At 40.6% G+C, this 19,336-nt stretch overlaps 1 protein-coding gene across 1 annotated transcript in view; it reads left to right on the top strand.

Moving 5' to 3' along the window:
- CPNE4 (copine 4) overlaps positions 1 to 19,336 on the top strand; it is a 717,826-nt gene that overhangs the window by 578,472 nt on the left and 120,018 nt on the right. Inside the window, exons 9-10 of the mRNA XM_069730083.1 lie at positions 2,892 to 2,978; positions 9,002 to 9,061. Coding sequence (XP_069586184.1) covers positions 2,892 to 2,978; positions 9,002 to 9,061 — 147 coding nt within the window. The remainder of the gene's footprint in view (positions 1 to 2,891; positions 2,979 to 9,001; positions 9,062 to 19,336) is intronic.

Raw genomic sequence — 19,336 nt, 5'->3', positions numbered from 1 at the left:
CAGTGAAAGTTTTCATGCTGCTCCAAGGTCACCGGATCATAACAGAAGGGCTCTTCAAATGCGACATGGCGACCGCTAATTATTCCATCAACTTTTGCATTCAAAAAGTCAAATGGCGCTCCTTCTCTTCCAAACCCCGCGGTACGACCAAACAGTGGTTTTCCTCCACATATGGGGTATCGGCATACTCAGGACAAATTGCACAACAATTTTACAGAGCAATTTTTCCTGTTACCCTTATGAAAATGCAAAATATGGAGCTTAAATAGATTTATTTGGGAAAAATGTGATTTTTTTTTTATTTCCACGGCTTTACGCTATAAACTTCTGTGAAGCACCTGTGGGTTCAGGTGCTTCATACACATCTAGATAAGTTCCATAAGGGGTCTAGTTTCTAAAACAGTGTCACTTGTGGGGGGTTTCCACTGTTTAGGCACATCAGGGGCTCTTCAAACGCGACATTGTGTCCACTAATTATTCCATCAAATTTGCATTCAAAAAATTCATTTGAAGCACCTGAAGGGTTAATAAACTTCTTGAATGTGGTTTGGAGTACCTTGAGGGGTGTAGTTTTTAGAATGGTGTCATTTTTGTGTATTTTCTGTCATATAGACCCCTCACCGTCACTTCAAGTGTGAAGTAGTCCCTGAAAAAAATGGTTTTGCAAATTCTGTTGTAAAAATAAGAAATCAGTGGTCAAATTTAACCCTTATAACTTCCTAAAAAAAATTATGTTTCCAAAATTGTGCTGATGTAAACTAGACATGTGGGAAATGGTATTTATTAACTATTTTGCGTTATATGACTATCTGATTTAAGGGCGTAAAAATTAAAAGCTTGAAAATTGTGAAATTTTCGCCAAATTTCCATTTTTTTTTCACAAATAAACGCAAGTCATATCAAATAAATTTTACCATTATCATGAAGTACAATATGTCAGTAGAAAATAATCTCAGAATCATCCAGATCCACTGAAGCGTTCCAGAGTTATTACCTCATAAATTGACAATGGTCAGAATGGTAAAAATTGGCCTGGTCATTAAGGTGAAAACAGGCTTTGTCTCAAAGGGGTTAAAAAATATGCTGTTTCTGGAGAAAAGCTGACCTTTTTCAGTAACACTAACCAAACCTTTTAATTCATTTTTTTCAACTACATTATATGCATATTAGTTGTGAGCTGCATTTTATATTATACACCAGTATGCGCTCATGATCTTTCCTTATTATTTTGGTCTGCAAAACAGTTTACAGATCTATTTTTTATTTCCTTGATATTGCCCCTGTACTATGATTGTACAATGTGTTTCTGTATATTCTTTGCTTCCAGTCTTATTACTGTTCGGAATCTGTATAATGTCAGAGTCTGCTGGGCTTGACTCTACTGAATGCCATTAGATCTGTTAGCTGATGTGTTTATTGACCCATTCTCAGAATGCTGATTTTATACCTCAATGCCCCACTGCCTGCTGATACCAAGCTGTTTGGTTATACAGTTACTACAGCAACTGTATTTTTTAATACAAAACAGTAGGGCACAGTCAATGATTTTCCTAAAACTTTTAAACTATCAGTGTGCAGTGCTCTCCATTTCCATCATAGATTTTTGTATAGTTAAAGGGCTTTCCTGCCATAGAAAGTAATTGGATTTTTCTAAGATATGCCTTTACTTGCTGAATGGTAGGTGGAATCCAACTATAGGAACCCCCACGGACCCTTATAATAAAGGATCCTGATGTGACTTATGTAATTCCCCATCACCACCTACGCATAGAACTCCATTCCATTAAATAGAGATGTACTGCTGTTCCCTGCACACTGGACCAAAGGAACCATGAATTTTGGTGATGTTGTGTTCCTGAGGTCAGATCTCAACCTATCGTAACATTATGGCATATTGTAGCAAACTATTTTATGATGGTAATACCACTTTGTATTCCCAAGTGCTTTTCTTGGAGACCACTCATTATTTATTTATTTTTAATGGCCTTTGGATCAGTCTTGAGCCATGGTGACTTCATGGATGAACGATCTGTAGGAAGATCGATCTTGTGCAAGCCTAGATAGATCCACTAGGGTCTTCTCCACCATTATCTTTATAGTATCAAGCCATCAGATTGCTTGTCATCTTCTTCTTCAGATTGTTCCTTCTATTCTTCTGACCATAATGACCTTCTCCAGTGATTGCTCTCTTCATATGGTGTGTCCACAGTAGGCAAGACATGGCTTGATTATCCTTGCTTCGAGAGACATGTCTGGCTTGATTTCCAAAATTGATTTGTTTGTTCTTCTTGCAATCCATGGTATTGATACAGCACCACATATTAGGGTACCGTCACACAGTGGCATTTTGATCGCTACGACGGTACGATCCGTGACGCTCCAGCATCGTAACAATATCGCTCCAGCGTCGTAGACTGCTGTCACACTTTGCAATGTACGACGCTGGAGCGATAATTTCATGACGTATGTGCGATGTAGAAGCCGTTGGTTACTATGCGCACATCGTATACGATATATGTTACACCATGCGATCATGCCGCCACAGCGGGACACTAGACGACGAAAGAAAGTTTCAAACGATCTGCTACGACGTACGATTCTCAGCGGGGTCCCTGATCGCAGGAGCGTGTCAGACACTGCGATATCGTAACTATATCGCTCGAACGTCACGAATCGTGCCGTCGTAGCGATCAAAATTGCACTGTGTGACGGTACCCTTAAAGATGTCCACTATCTATACATAGTGTGTAAAAATAGAGGTATAATCCACATCAATAAGACCTGTCTGCAAAGTTTACATAGCTACAATCTTTCATTCCAAGACTATTCCCACAGTGGTTATGTGGCTCTTTGACAATTTTGTACTAAGGACTTTTTTGTTTTTCCTATAGGTACAGTGGGAATGCATAAATCCAAAGTACAAAACAAAAAAGAAAAACTACAAAAACTCTGGTATTGTAATTCTCAACTTGTGTAAGGTAAGAAATCAACATGTGTTAATAAGTAATTAAGATCATCCACATCTAGAGATGATCGAATCTTTTCAAATTCGAATGACAAATTTTTCCCAAAATTTTGATTAGTTAATCGTTTTGGCACAAATCACAATACTGCAAAACTTCAACGTGTATAACACCCTGAGGTCTGGCTCCTGATTGGATGTGCTATACCATGTGATGTGATAGCTACAATGCATTATTGCAAACCATGCGTGGTCGCCCCAGAAATTATATTAACTTTCTGTGGCTAATGTAGTCTCCTGCAATGTAAAAACGGTGGCAAGCATTTTTTTGCAAATTCGTACAAATCGAGTCATAACTTTTTTAAATCCACCAGGACCTGTAAAGTACATAAAATTCAATTTTAATTTGATTTACATTGAATTGGTTCGATCATCGCTACTCACATGTATAGGACAGAACCATTATTGAGTCCATGAACTGTATTGATTTATTAAGTAATTCATTTTATGATTTTTATGATGTAAGTTGTGCTGCTGTGACACCATAATTTCCCACGGGATCAATAAAGTGTATCGTATCGTATCGTATATACATATGTGATATGACATGGATCAAATATCTATTCTATTGCCAAATCAATTTTGTTTTTTAAATATGGTAATTTTTCTTGCCAAATAACTTGACGACAGTAGATTTATAGGTCAGAATTGTACTCTCATTAATCTTTCACATTATCTATAAATAAATATGTAACCCTTTACTGACCTGACCCAGAAAACACTCACTTTAATTCCCACCACGGCTGAAATGTGGTAGGATTTGCAGGCCATGTCTCTCAGGGCATGCATGCTATCAGCTCACTGCAGCCATCCTTGTAAATCTATTGGCACAGATGTTGTATATTTTCATTTTAAAAGGGGCACTACATGTAAAATATATACTAGACTAGGGAAAATTTTAAGGTTACTTGATAGTGTTATGAACTGGACGACCCTAAACTTCTCTCCACAGTTGGAAAACTTTCAGAATCATTAACATACATATATGTTAAAGATATTGTTTTTACTCTTTTTTTATAATCTGCATCCCCAATTATGTCTTGTATTCCATTCATCTAAATATATAATTACCTTGTAATATCTTCACATCCTGTTTCGTCCAGATGTGTCCGGATCCCAGAATTCCAAGCGGCGAAAGTTCACCGACCTCCATATTGGCACACCCAAGTGATGGGTGTCTCAATATGGAAACTGCTGGTGGTACCAGCCTCTTGCACGGTACCACCAGCTGAACACTGTCGCACCACACACACAGGCTGTATACGCCGTACACACTACACACGCACAAACAGACTGTATACGCCATACGCACCACACACACTGTATACGCCGTGCGCAGATCACAACGGAACACTGTTGCGAGCACCCCGCCACCAGGATCAGCCGAACGATTCACTGACTGCCGCCATCTTTGTACAGGAGGAGCGCATGCGCAGTTTTAATGTGATCGCCACTAACTGTCTGCACAAAGATGGTGGCGGTCTGATTTACTGTGCCTTCGTGAATTCTGCACAGACGCAGTGAATCATTCAGCTGATCCTGGCGGCAGATGCGCGATGTGACATGAGGGAAGAAGACAGCACAGTGGTAGAGAGAGAGCAGACAAGGGGGAGAGCACATGGAGTACACAGGTCAAAGAAGAGATGACATGAAAGGAAAAGACAACAGATGCGGGAGAGAGAAAGCGCACAGGGGTGAGGGAGACAGAGCACGGGGGGACATCTCAAATGGGACAGTACATAAGGGGAGAACACAGGACAGGAAGGAAGTGACAGCAGACAGGGGGATAGCACATGGGGTAGACAGGTTAAAGAAGAGAGCACCGACGGGAGAAGTCAGCACAAGGGGAAAGAGAGAGTGAATAGGTGGGGAGCACATGGGGGGAGAGATTCTCAATGCTGCAAAGCCTGCCCCCATCATGACATTAGAGAGCATCGGGCCTCCATCTAGTTTATACATAAATGGCAAATCATATGTGATGCTTATTTTATGAGCAGAAGTGTAACAAGTTACCATGTAACTAGTGAGGAGCGAGTGTACTTGTTGCTCGGGTTTCCCCAAGCACGCTCGGGTGACCTCGGAGTATTTATTATTGCTTGAAGATATAGTTTTCATTGCCTCAGTTGCATGATTTACGGCTTCCAGATACCCTGAATACATGTGAGGAATGCCTGTTTGGTAGGGAATTCCCACATGTATTCAGCTTATCTGGAAGCCGTAAATCATGCAACTGAGGCGATGAAAACTATATCTCCGAGCAATAACAAATACTCGGAGGTCACCCGAGCGTGTTCGGGAAAACCCGAGCAATAAGTACACTCGCTCATCACTACATGTAACCCACTGATAACCATGTAACCAAGTAACCATGAAGTCCCATTACAAAATTTGGAACGTGGCCCAGTCTACCACCCAGACCACTTTAAGCAGCAAGTTCATAAAAGTTTATAATTTTTTTTCCTTATAGGGAATCTGTCAGTAGGACCAACCCTCCGAAGCCCTCTATATGGGCATGTAGGTCATAAGAAGCTGAATAAAACTTTACCTTGATATGTGTGATCTGATGACTAATTCAAGAGATAGCCACATTTTTCTTATTTGTAAGTGAGCTGTTCAATACTAGGGGCTGGACGCTGATCTGCCTGCAGAGATTTTAAATAAACGGGGGAGTTACCAATGTGAGACAAGTAACTAAAACAGGACAGTAAAACTGAACTTTGTCTCCTTGTAAACACATTTTCTGCAGCTCTCTGAGCTCTACTGTATTGCAGCCCTGTCTGCCTGTGAGATTGAAGCTAAAGCTGAGAGGAACCTTCAGCTGTGTCAGGTATAATCACACACAGCTCTGCAGTGAAACCAGTAGATCAGAGAGTGGTCATTACACATCCCACTGGTAATGCCTCATTTATTTAAATTAATCTCTGGAGTAAGATACTCATGCAGATCAGTGATCGGCCCACAGTCTGGAACTGCTCATTTACATCAGATCACAGATACCAATGTATTATTTTACTTAGCTTCCTATGACCTACATACCCATAAAGACAGCTTAGGATTCTAATGGGAGCGCCAAAGATCAGCTGATGTCACGGGTATGTCAGAAGCTGTAGACAGTCACACTGTGTCTAGCTGCAGAAGGTCTCTGTGTTTGGCTTTTCAGACACCTTCTTAACCCTTCTGACTCTTTGACCCACTGGCAACCTTTCTTCGGCACTAATTGATACACCTTGACTTGGGTGTTTATAGACTCCCAGCCTGCTTTCAGGAGTTGCCAGTGATATTTTCATTTTCCCTGTTGAGGCTTGGGCCTATAGCAGTCGGCTATCTTCCTTTTTGTTGTTGCTGGAGGACTTCTGTGTTTCATCTCTGAGTCTCCTCAAGATAAGTATTCTTCTTGTTTGTCTATCCCAGTTATCTTTAACCCCTTTCTGACCTCGGACGGAATAGTACGTCCAAGGTCATATCCCCTGCTTTGATGCAGGGCTCCGCGGTGAGCCCGCACCAAAGCCGGGACATGTCAGCTGTTTTGAACAGCTGACATGTGCCCGTAATAGGCGTGGGCAGAATCGCGATCTGCCCGCACCTATTAACTAGTTAAATGCCGCTGTCAAACGCAGACAGCGGCATTTAACTACTGCTTCCGGCCGGGGGGCCGGAAATGACGTCATCGCCGACCCCCGTCACATGATCGGGGGTCGGCGATGCATCTCCATTGTAATCATAGAGGTCCTTGAGACCTCTATGGTTACTAATCGCCGGTGGCTGTGAGTGCCACCCTGTGGTCGGCGCTCACAGCACACCTCCATTTCTGCTACATAGCAGCGATCAGCAGATCGCTGCTATGTAGCAGAGGTGATCGAGTTGTGCCTGCTTCTAGCCTCCCATGGAGGCTATTGAAGCATGGCAAAAGTAAAAAAAAAAAATTGAAAAAAATGTTAAAAAAATAAAAAAAATATAAAAGTTTAAATCACCCCCCCCTTTCGCCCCAATCAAAATAAATCAATAAAAAAAATATAAAATCTACGCATATTTGGTATCGCCGCGCTCAGAATCGCCCGATCTATCAACTAAAAAAAGCATTAACCTGATCGCTAAACAACGTAGCGAGAAAAAAATTTGAAACGCCAGAATTACGTTTTTTTGGTCGCCGCGACATTGCATTAAAATGCAATAACGGGCGATCAAAAGAACGTATCTGCACCGAAATACTATCATTAAAAACTATCATTTTTTTTTTTTTAGCAAAGTTTGGAATTTTTTTTCACCACTTACGTAAAAAATAACCTAGTCATGTTTGGTGTCTATGAACTCGTACTGACCTGGAAAATCATAATGTCAGGTCATTTTAAGCATTTAGTGAACCTAGCAAAAAAGCCAAACAAAAAACAAGTGTGGGACTGCACTTTTTTTGCAATTTCACCGCACTTGGAATTTTTTTCCCGTTTTCTAGTACACGACATGGTAAAACCAATGATGTTGTTCAAAAGTACAACTCGTCCCGCAAAAAATAAGCTCTCACATGGCCAAATTGACGGAAAAATAAAAAAGTTATGGCTCTGGGAAGGAGGGGAGCGAAAAAGGAACACGGAAAAACAAAAAATCCCAAGGTCATGAAGGGGTTAATAGTAGTGGTGACACACCCTTTCATTTCCTAAACAGGGCTTATAGCCAGTGTCAGGCAGAGATTAGGTTCCTGCTTGGTGATAGGTGCAGAACCTGTATAGTGACATTTAGACAGACAGGGTGACTTTAGATCTGCCTAGAGATCTCCACTCCCCCCTTCCTAGTGTTAGGCTCCCTTCCCCTTGTCCCTTCATGTTGCACTTAGTTTCCTACACTGTACGTGATAGCTGAGCATTACACTCTGCAATTTCTAGCACTCCCATTAAGAATGAATGGAGAGGTAGTGCAGATGATCGACCTCTGCTCTGATTCTCGGGATCGGTGGGTGCCATGGCAGTCAAACCCACAGTGATCAGAAAGTTATCATTTATCCCAGGGATAGGGGATAATGCTGAAACTTGAGACATCCCCTTAAAGGGAATCTGTCACCCACTAGAACACATATGACCTATTAATATGGGCATACGGGTAATAGAAATGTTAAACTAGTCCTACCTGTATGACTCATATTAATGGTCTTGTTATTTAGAAATCTTATATCCTCTTTCCTTATGCTAATGATTTCTTCCAGGCTCCCGGGCATACGGATATCTTCATTATAGTACTACCCCCCTCCTATGCACGTCAGATCTGACGCCAGAATCCCGCGCCTGTGCCCTGCATGCCCTCCACAATTCATACCTTTTTCTTCCCTTCTATGGGCACTGCATTCATGGATCTTCTGCACACGCAACTGCGCAACTTCTGACTGGCCTTTTTTAACCTTACGCATTTGTAGCACACTTGCATATATCATATGCGCCGATTCTTTGGAATGCACTACCTAGGTTAATACGATTAATCCCCAATCCCCACAGTTTTAAGCGTGCCCTAAAAACTCATTTGTTCAGACTGGCCTACCGCCTCAATGCATTAACCTAACGATCCCTGTGTGGCCTATTTATAATTAAAAAAAAAAAAAAAAAGGTTCCTCGCATCATGTTCTCATACACTTTATGCAGTATTAGCCCTCTGTTTCTGTACTGCTACATACTGGTTCATGCAGCTTTACATGAACACCCGAGCCTTACACTATAGCTGGTCCGAATAACTAAAGCAATTGTTACCATCCACCTCTCGTGTCTCCCCTTTTCCTCATAGTTTGTAAGCTTGCGAGCAGGGCCCTCACTCCTCCTGGTATCTGTTTTGAACTGTATTTCTGTTATGCTGTAATGTCTATTGTCTGTACAAGTCCCCTCTATAATTTGTAAAGCGCTGCGGAATATGTTGGCGCTATATAAATAAAAATTATTATTATTATTATTATTTACATGGCTATTCACTCTGTTAAAACTTTATCTTTTTTTTGTCTTCCAGATCCATAAAATGCATTCATTCTTAGACTATATCATGGGTGGATGTCAAATACAGTTTACAGTAAGTAATTTATTTTGCAAGAATATATATATTTTTAAAATATTTGCATATTAGTATTAAAGGAACCTATCACATCCAGAAATGTTCGTTATCTGTAGATAAAGGGTTAATCTGCAAGCAAATAATGTTCAAATCCGGTGTAGATGGCTCACTGGTGGACAAAATAAAGTCTTATTCTTCCTACAATTGCTTGCTTCCAGTCATCAGGGCAGTGTAAGAAGCGGTTACAGTCACTATACACTGTTCATGCTTGGAATCACTGCCTGGCTCTTTATTTGAAAGCTTGCTTTACACACATGCTGCACACATATACTGCAGAGCATGCTGTCAGTCAAAGTCCTGGGGAGTAGTTATAGCTTCACTCACTGCATAACATCAGTGACAGTGACCACTACCTGCACCGCCCGATAACTGGAAGTGAGCAGCTGCAGTGATAATATAACTTAATTCTCTGTAATCTGTAAACATGAATTATCATATATCTCTAGGTAAATAGTGATTCCGAATGTGAGAGGTGCCTTTTAAAGTGACACAACCACTACACTAAATACCAGCAACATTTCAACATTGCTTACAACTAATGGTTTACAGGTTTTTTTTATATGGTTTTTAATGTAATCAAGGGCAAGGAATGGATTAAATGAAAGTAAACTGTACTCACATCTTCAAGATTTGCATATTTATATATATATATATATATATATATATATATATATATATATATATATATATATATATATATGCACTACCATTCAAAAGTTTAGGGTCACCCAGGCAATTTTGTGTTTTCCATGAAAAGTCATACTTTTATTAATCTTATGAGTTGACAAATGAATTGAAAATCTAGTCAAGGTGCGAAAAAAAGACTTTTATTTTAAATAATAATTTTCTCCTTCAAACTTTGCTTTCGTCAAAGAATGCTCCCTTTGCAGCAATTACAGCATTGCAGACCGTTGGCATTCTAGCAGTTACTTTGATGAGGTAATCTGGAGAAATTTCACCCCATGCTTCCAGAAGCCCCTCCCACAAGTTGGTTTGGCTTGATGGGCACTTTTTGCGTACCATAAGGTCAAGCTGCTCCCACAACAGCTCAATGGGGTTGAGATCTGGTGACTGCGCTGACCACTCCATTACAGATAGAATACTAGCTGCCTGCTTCTTCCCTAAATAATTCTTGCATAATTTGGAGGTGGCTTTGGGTCATTGTCCTGTTGTAGGATGAAATTGGCTCCAATCAAGCACTGTCCACAGGGTATGGCATGGCGTTGCAAATTGGAGTGATAGCCTTCCTTATTCAAAATCCCTTTTACCTTGTACAAATCTCACACTTTACCAGCACCAAAGCAACCCAAGACCATCACATTACCTCCACCATGCTTGACAGATGGTATCAGGCACTCTTCCAGCATCTTTTCAGTTGTTCTACATCTCACAAATGTTCTTCTGCGTGATTCAAACACCTCAAACTTGGATTCATCTGTCCATAACACTTTTTGGCAATCTTCCTCTGTCCAATGTCTGTGTTCTTTTGCCCATATTAATCTTTTCCATTTATTAGCCAGTCTCAGATATGGCTTTTTCTTGGCCACTCTGCCCAGAAGGCCAGCATCCTGGAGTCACCTCTTCACTGTAGATGTTGACACTGGCGCTTTGCATTTATTATTTAATGAAGCTGTCAGTTGAGGACCTGTGAGGCGTCGATTTCTCAAACTTTTTTTCTCAAACTTAAGACTCAAATGTACTTGTCTTGTTGCTCAGTTGTGCAGTTCTGCACTTCTCTTTCTACTCTGGATAGAGCCTGTTTGTGCTCTCCTCTGAAGGGAGTAGTACACATTGTTGTAGGAGATCTTCAGTTTCTTGCCAATTTCTCACATGGAATAGCCTTCATTTCTAAGAACAAGAATAGACTGTTGAGTTTCACATGAAAGTTATTTTTTTCTGCCCATTTTGAGAGTTTAATGGAACCAACAAATGTAATGCTCCAGATTCTCAACTAGCTCAAAGGAAGGTCAGGTTTATAGGTTCTCTAATCAGCCAAACTGTTTTCAGCTGTGCTAACATACTTGCACAATGCACAAGGGTTTTCAATGGTATTCTAAACATCCATTAGCCTTCTTACATAGTTAGCAAACACAAAGTACCATAAGAACACTGGAGGGATGGTTGTTGGAAATGGACCTCTACACACCTATGAAGATATTGCATTACAAACCAGACATTTGCAGCTAGAATAGGCATTTACCAGTTTAACAATCTGTAGAGTGTATTTCTGAATCATTTAATGTTAGCCTCATTGGAAAAAACTGTGCTTTTCTTTAAAAAATAGGGAAATTTCTAAGTGACCCTAAACTTTTAAACGGTAGTGTGTGTGTGTGTGTGTGTGTGTGTATATGTACATGTGTGTATATATATATATGTATATATATATATACAGCTCTGTAAAAAAATAAGAGACCACCACATCAAAACCCTGTCATGGACAGCCCAATCTCCAAACCTGAACCAAATTGAAAACCTCTGGAATGTAATCAAGAGGATGATGGATAGTCACAAGCCATCAAACAAAGATGAACTGCTTAAATTTTTATGCCAGAAGCAGTGTAAAAGACTGGTGAAAAGCATGCCAAGAAGTGCGACGGATCCGTCGTGTTTTGGCGGACCGTTGTCACAAAATAACGTTCAAGTGAACGTTTTTTTGTCCGTCGCGTCCACCATTTTTGACTGCCCATGCGCGGCCGAAACTCCGCTCCCTCCTCCCCAGACTGCAGAATGGGCAGCGGATGCGTCGAAAAACTGCATCCGCTGCCCACGTCATGAAAAAAATTCACAACGTGCGTGGGTACGTCGGCCTGACGCATTGCGACGGACCCGTACTGATGCAAATGTGAAAGTAACCTTAGTGAATACAGATTTTCAGCTCACTGAGGGGTCAGATATCATCTGTTGCTCAAAAACTTCTATGGAGAAGGGCAGGAAGAAGCTAGAGAGATACACCGATATTTTGCTCTATGTTCATTTGAAATGACAATTACACTTTAGGAGAGAGTCTTTGCCGTTAAATTCTAAAAACTGTTTAGCAATTGGGCTAGTATGATGAAAGGCACCACATAAAAATGAACTATAGCCACCAAGCTTCTGTGCCTTCCGTGAAAGTTGTAACCATCAACAGTTGTGCCACTCAACTATGAAGAAAGAAATTGTAAACGTATTGTTCTATTTCGTCTGATACTATTACACTTAAGCACCCCATGGTACAAGAGAGGGGTAGAGTCCAACTTCTGGATTTTACTTTTCTGTTATATTTAAACTAGATGGAGGCCCGATGCTATCTCATCGGGAGGGCGGTAATGTCACGAAGGGGGCAGGATTAGCAGCGTTGAGAATCTCTAACCCCCATGTGCTCACCCACCTATCCACTCTCTTTTTCCTGTGTGTGTGTGGTGCGATGGTGTTCCACTGGTGGTACCGCACAAGAGGCTGGTACCACCATCAGTTTCCATATTGAGACACCCATCACTTGGATGTCCCAATATGGATATTAGTATTAGAAAGGTGCCCAGTCACAGTACTGAAGGTGTGGCTCAGGGCAGTTTTGGGGTTTTGTGTGAAATTATGTCCAATTTGCCTTTTTTGTCAGTTTTTTGTGTTGTTCCAATACACACAAAGGAAATAAATATGGGTATAACAAAACATGTGTAATTGCAATAGTTTTCTTGGAAAAATACTTAATTTTTTGGAACAATGTCAAGGGTGCCAACATTTTCGGCCGTGACTTATGTGCAATTAGTAACATTATCAGACCTGACAGGTTTCCTTTAACATCTCACAAACTGTGTGTGTTGTTAAAGATATTCTTCTTTTTTTGCACCCCTATTAGTTGTAGTAGTCCAATATTAGACCAATACATGCCACCTGAATACAGGAAGCAGTTACAGGTGCTCACTTTTGGGATGCAAAACTAACAAGCTTCTCTCATCACTTTGCTTTCTGGAAAGCACCAGGAGTGAAATTTTTGCTTTAATCTTTTATATAAATGAAAAATTGTAATTTTTGGAATAATCCAATATATCATAGGGGGTATCTTAAAAAATGTATATAAAATCAAAGGCAAAGCAAAATAATAAATAAATGTTAAATTTAACAAACATACATGCCAGAACAATACTGCTGGCTGTTGCCCCAAACCACATACTTAGTAACATAGTATTTTAGAATTATGTATGTTGAATTTCTTGATAAGGTGGAGATAACTTTAAGAAAAATTTAAACACTGATTACCATCCAATTTCACTTAGCCAGATAGGTTTGGTTTTTACTTGGACTTTAATAATACTGTGTTTGCACTATGGAACTTAAAAGGGGTTCAATAGAGACTTTTAAGTGTTCTACACCTATTTTCAGGGCAAATAGAGGCTTTCCAATATTGACATACGTTGCGAATTCTCCGTAAATTAAAATCTTTGGAAAACATTTGGAAAAAACAGCAAATTTGAATTTCAAAAGATTTAACATGTCTAGTATCTGCCTACAAGTGCACTAGAGAGACAGTTTTGTTTCTTCTGGGGAAAAGCTGATTTACCTTCTAAAATTAATGTATTTATTGCAAATGATACTTGTATTTATAAAAACGTGAAGATTTAATATTTGGATTAGGCATTTATTATGTTTTTGTTGAAAAGATTAATATATTTTAAGATTTTAACTAAGAGACTACCAATTTCTAAATGGTAAAGTGGCATTTTCTTTCTAAATCTCCAAAATATAATTGGCTACTATGATGAGAGTCAGTTGACCCAGAAGTAGAGCGGAAATTATTTATCTTAGAAATATGATTCTATTTCATAATACTTGGAGAACATGAAAAAATCTTGGGAACTATTTAAATTATCAACTACAACTAAATGTAGGTGAAGATACAGTAATTTTAAGAAGTTAATAAGACATGGCAGGAACAAGGCTTAAAATATATCCCAAATGCAAAAAAGATGTGAATGAGTGTCTATGTGTAGCATTCACAACTCATTTTCTTTATTATTTTGAAATAATTTAAATGAAAGATAAATATATTGTGGTTACTTTGAAGAAAGATTATAATGCTATATTCAAGGGCGTATATAAAAATCATGGGTTTCTCCCATCACTCAAAAAAAAATGGTGGAGTAGGCAGGGTCATTGCGCATGTGAGCAGTCACAGAAGGGTATACCTCTAACCTTTTAAATACAGTGAGAGGAACATGTATTGCAGCACACACAGTAACTGTGTACCTACTGAAGCACTTTAAGTGTTCTCACCTACTACAAACAACTGTTTCATAACACCCATACATCATGTTGACTCCACAATGTCACAACAAATTATGATTCTGACGCAATGCCCCAACACAGTATGATGTTCTTACAGTTACTGCACATACTATGAGGCCCCAAACTGATCCCCCCACAGTATGATGCCCCCAGAGGAATCCCTCACAAAGAATGATGCCCGTACCATTCCCCAACACAATGTATCATGCCCCTACAGTAACTTCTCAACACTGTATTGTTCCCCAACAGTGTCCTTCACACAGTATGGTGGTACACATAGCCACCTGACACAATATGATTTCTACCATATCTTTATCACACAATATAATGCCCTCACAGCCATCATCACAGTATGATGGCTACCATATCCCCCACATATAGTTTGATGCACCCACAGCTCCTCTCACCTTATGATGTCCCCCACATATGGTATTATGCCCCAACAGCTCTCCTCCCCACAGTATGAGGTCCCACAGGCCTTATAACACAGTGATGATAGCCCTCACAGCCACACCTGAGAGTAGGATGGCCCTAACAGAACCCCACACAGTTGCATCACCCTCACACCACAAACAGTATGACAGCTCCCATATCTCCCCCACACAAAAGGTTAGTCACCACAATGCACCCCTAACAGTAGTATAGATCCCTACAGCTCCACCCACACAGTTTGATGGCCTCTGCAGCCTTCCCAAAATATTTTTATGCCTCCAACAGCCTCTTCACAAAGTATGATGTCCCAACAAGTACTAATTGAAAAAAAAGCAATCATCTGCCCCCTTCTCTCAGATGCACTTCTCTAGCCTGTGCAGTGCACAGATTGAGCCTCTGTGCAGCAGGTGTGAACTAATGATGTGCTGAGACTCAGATGCACAGGATGAATGGTGGATCAGGGAACCAATGGCTTCCTGTTGCAACATTGTATTCTGAAGATACAGACATCATTGAAACAAGACACCAGTAGTAGAGTCAATGTTGTTTTGCCCTGGGCACTCCCTCAGTTCATGGGTCCCATAATGTGTGATTGTCACTAATAGCATTATGCCACTAGGTATATTGGCCTCAGTATATTATTACAAAATATTTCCTCAGGACTATAAAAAAAACTCTCAAATATTAAGTAACTAAAGATTTGGATGATGTTCGTCCATCGTAGTCGAAGATGACCATGGCTTCAGAAATAGAAGAGAATTAGTAGTTATGGGTTCGGAGGTGGCTGATGAGGCCAATCCGGGCACTGAAGGTCCGCCCACATACTGTACTTGACATAAGGAAGCAGATGTGGTCAGTACACCAGATTCTGCTTGTGCCTTGCGGATTTCAATCTTTCTTTTTGCATCCAAGATTTTCCTATCATCAGCTGCACGTGCTCCTGAAGTGATCCTGTCCCGCCAACCTGGATGATCCAGGGCAAGCTCTTCCCATTCATTGATGTTGACTTCCAAATTTTTAAGAGATGCCTTAAGGCAGTCTTTATAGCCCTTCTTCTGCCCCCAACTGCTCGCTTTCCTTGGCACAGTTCTCCATACAGCAGTTGTTTTGGTAGTCGGCTGTCGGGCATTCTGACCACATGTCCAGCCCACCTAGCTTGGACTTTCAGCAGGAGAGTGTAGATGCTGCAGAGCCCAGTTTGTTCCAGAATTGCTGCGTCCGGGACATTGTCTTGCCACCTGATGTGGAGGAGTCTGTGGAGGCAGCTCATGTGAAAATGATTAAGCTGTTTAGCATGCCGGCTGTACACTGTCCAGGTCTCGCTAGCATAGAGAAGTGTGGTGAGGACCACCGCGCAGTAGACCTTCAGCTTGGTGGCAAGGCTGAGTCCCCTTCATTCCCAGACGTTCTTACGCAGTCTCCCGAAGGCTGCACTGGCTTTGGCAGTTCTGTTATTAACCTAAGCGTCTATGGTTACATCACGAGAAAGTGTGCTGCCTAAGTAGGTGAAGTTATCGACTGCTTTAATGTTTTGCTCCTTCACCATGATATGTGGCTTCTTGTATAATTTCCCTGGAACAGATTAATACGTGACTTCAGTTTTTCTAGTGTTGATTTCGAGACCATAATTATCACAAGCTTGCGAAAAACAGTCCATTTCATGCTGCATCTGCTGTTCCATGCTAGCGTTAAGTGTTGTGAATTCTGTGGCAGAGCTCCCTCCTGTGGTCACAAGTGGTACTTCGGCTGATTCTCTCTGTGAGCTTCCGTTGGTGGAGGAAAGTGGTACTGCGGCTTCTGAGTTTCCTTCCTCAGGTGATGTGGTGAAGTCGTTAGGTGCTGCTCTATTTATCTCCACCTAGTGCTTTGATCCTGGCCTCCAGTCAATGTTCTAGTATTGGACCTGTTTCCTCCTGGATCGTTCCTGTGGCCTGCTGCTCTGCATAGCTAAGTTCTGCTTTGCTATTTTGTTTGCTGTTTTTTCTGTCCAGCTTGTCTATTTGTTTTTTCCTGCTTGCTGGAAGCTCTGGGACGCAGAGGGTGTACCTCCGTGCCGTTAGTTCGGTACGGAGGGTCTTTTTGCCCCCTTTGCGTGGTTTTTGTAGGGTTTTGTGTTGACCGCAAAGTTACCTTTCCTATCCTCGCTCTGTTCAGAAAGTCGGGCCTCACTTTGCTAAATCTATTTCATCTCTACGTTTGTCTTTTCATCTTAACTCACAGTCATTATATGTGGGGGCTGCCTTTTCCTTTGGGGTATTTTTCTGAGGCAAGGTAGGCTTATTTTCTATCTTTAGGCTAGCTAGTTTCTCAGGCTGTGCCGAGTTGCATAGGGAGCGTTAGGCGCAATCCACGGCTGCCTCTAGTGTGGTTGGAGAGGATTAGGGATTGCGGTCAGCAGAGTTCCCACGTCTCAGAGCTCGTTCTATGTTTTTGGGTTATTGTCAGGTCACTGTATGTGCTCTGACCTCTATGTCCATTGTGGTACTGAATTACCTTATCATAACAGTTAAGTGTACAGTCATCAGCAAATAATAATTCACGGATAACAGTCTCATGCACCTTCATAACCGACTTCAGGCATTTTGGGTTGAATAACTTGCCATCAGTCCTGTACCTAACCTGGATTCCATCTTCAAGGTTGTTAGAGGCATCACTTAACATTGCAGAGAATAGCATACTGGACAGGGTTAGAGCAAACACACAGTCTTGTTTTACGCCATTTGTTACTGGGAAAGCCTCAGATTTGTCTACATCGTTCAGAACCTTCACCATCATGCCATCATGGAACTGCCAGACGATTGAGATGAACTTGCTCGGGCAGCCAAATTTTACCATGACCTTCCACAGGCCGTGTTTACTGTGTCTAAAGCTTTGGTTAAATCAATAAAAGTCACATAAAGGTCACTGTATTGCTCCTGGCACTTTTCCTGAAGTTGATATGCTGCAAATACCATATCTACTGTTCCACGTTTAGCACGGAAACCACACTGACTTTCAGGTAGTAGGCCTTGCTCAAGGTGATGTAGAAGGTGGTTGAGCAAGAGACAAGACAATATCTTTCAAGCAGTGGACAGAAGGGAGATGTCTCGATGGTTGTCACAAGATTGGCGATTACATTTCCTCTTGTATATGTGAATTATGCTGGCATCTTTCAGCTGTTGCGGAACCTGTTCCTTTTTCCACGTATACTGGAATAGTTTGGTCACCATTTGCATCAGAGCAGGGCCACCAGCTTTATATACCTCAGCAGGTATAGCATCATTTCTGGGTGCTTTTCCACAAGAAAGTTGTTTTACTGCTTTCCTGACTTCATCTCCACTTGAAAGAACATCAAGGTCCTTGTTGATTTCTACTTGGGGCAGGCGAGCAATAGCCTCTTCATTGATATTAGCGGGGGCGATTGAGAATATTGTTAAAGTGCTCAGCCTACCGTTCCAGAATTTGTTTCTTTTCTGTTATCAGCTTAGTTCCATCTGTGTTAAGCAGAGATGAAGAGCTTGATGACTGGGGTCCATATACAGCTTTGAGCGCATTGTAGAAGCGTTTATGGTCATGGGTATCTGCATAGCCCTGAATCTCATCAGCCTCCTTGCTAAACCAGTTATCCTGCATCTCACGTAGCTTGATTTGTACCTTTCTTTTCATGTTGATAAAGGCATTTTTCTTAGCTAGCGATGTGGGGTAATTTTGATAAACCTTGTACGACTGATGTTTCTCTTCTAGAAGTGACTTTATTTCCTCATCATTTTCATCCAACCAATCTTGATTATTTCTGACTACTGAAGATTTAAATAATAAGTGTTAGTACAGATGTAAAGCAGATTTTAAAGTAAAGAAAAATAAGTGAGTTTGAAAAACTGTTAAAAGGTTAGAAGACTACTCATCATTATATTGAACTTGAAAAATGAAAGGGATTTTTAAAGACCTAAAATGTATAATGAATGAACAATACTAGCTAAAAGTAAGCAACTTTCTAAGAATCTTGACAACATTTTATTAATTTGTCATTGTGAAAATGCATCACGTTATGCCAGCTTTACAGTTCCCCTCTACTTCTAAAGAAGCTGTGTAGTCTACATCCAACATCTCTTCAGGATGAATCACTGACGTCATGTACTGCTTCTGACCTCTGAACTTACTACTTCTTTCAAAGATGAACTTGATGTGGCCATATACATAAAGCATCTTAGAAGAAAGTTGTAAGGAAGAGAGGAGTCTTAGAAACCCTACAGTCAGAACTCTCATCTTATCCTTTCATAGAAATGACAAGAAATTGAGAATTCACAGAAACAGCATGGGCCAGTAGCCCAACCTACAATGAACTTAAAAAAGAAGGGTCTCTATGCGAATAGTCATTTAAAAGGCTTGAGCTACTAGAACACACTTTGTTGTCAAAAGTTTTTAAACTGGTATAAATGGTTACAGAAAATGTTTAAAGAGGATAACTTGACTTGAAAATACCTTTTTAGATGGTTTATTTTTTGCTTATACCCCCTTCATGTCATACTGAACAGGAGAGATTGTGGAAGAATTCCATGT

This window comes from Ranitomeya imitator, chromosome 6 (genome assembly GCF_032444005.1).
Source record: "Ranitomeya imitator isolate aRanImi1 chromosome 6, aRanImi1.pri, whole genome shotgun sequence".
NCBI classification, from domain to species: domain Eukaryota; kingdom Metazoa; phylum Chordata; class Amphibia; order Anura; family Dendrobatidae; genus Ranitomeya; species Ranitomeya imitator.
The sequence above is the reverse complement of the archived record's forward strand: the minus strand, read 5'-3'. Positions and strand labels throughout refer to the sequence as shown.